Source organism: Egretta garzetta, unplaced genomic scaffold, assembly GCF_000687185.1.
Source record: "Egretta garzetta isolate BGI_Z169 unplaced genomic scaffold, ASM68718v1 scaffold67, whole genome shotgun sequence".
NCBI lineage: Eukaryota > Metazoa > Chordata > Aves > Pelecaniformes > Ardeidae > Egretta > Egretta garzetta.
This window is the reverse complement of record NW_009260340.1, coordinates 40,158-40,631: the sequence shown is the minus strand read 5'-3', so window position 1 is coordinate 40,631 and position 474 is coordinate 40,158. Positions and strand designations below refer to the sequence as shown.

The 474-nt window shown below is 62.7% G+C and overlaps 1 protein-coding gene across 1 annotated transcript in view; it reads right to left on the bottom strand.

The window, feature by feature from the left end:
• Positions 1 to 5: 5 nt before the first annotated feature.
• HAS3 (hyaluronan synthase 3) overlaps positions 6 to 474 on the bottom strand; it is a gene marked incomplete at its 3' end in the record, with an annotated part of 1,642 nt that continues 1,173 nt past the window's right edge. Inside the window, exon 2 of the mRNA XM_009642641.1 lies at positions 6 to 472. Within this exon, the coding sequence (XP_009640936.1) occupies positions 6 to 472 (467 nt within the window). The remainder of the gene's footprint in view (positions 473 to 474) is intronic.

The window sequence follows — 474 nt, the reverse complement described above, 5'->3', positions numbered from 1 at the left end:
TTCCAGATGCGGCCGCGGTAGAAGAGCTGGATGACGGTGGCGATGAGGAAGAAGGGGAAGAAGCCGGTCACCACCGACTCGGAGGTCATCCAGAGGTGGAGCTTGTGGAACCACAGGGCATTGTAGAGCCACTCGCGGAAGTAGGACTTGCTCCAGCGGGTCTGCTGGTTGAGCCAGCGCAGGTAGCGGGTGGGCGTCTCCGTCAGGCACTTGGAGCGAGCCGTGTACTTGGTCTGGTAGCCCAGGCTGAGCACGCGGTTGGTGAGGTGCCGGTCGTCCCCAAAGCTGCACTTGCTGCCCAGGAAGGTCTGGTGGTACCAGTCTTCGAGGAACTGCTGCAGCAGGGCGTTGCGGTACATGCCCAGGGGCCCGCTGATGCACTGCACGCAGCCGAAGTAGGACTGGCAGGCGCGCTCCACGTTGAAGGCCATCCAGTACCGCACGCTGCTCAGGAAGGAGATCCAGAGTCGTACT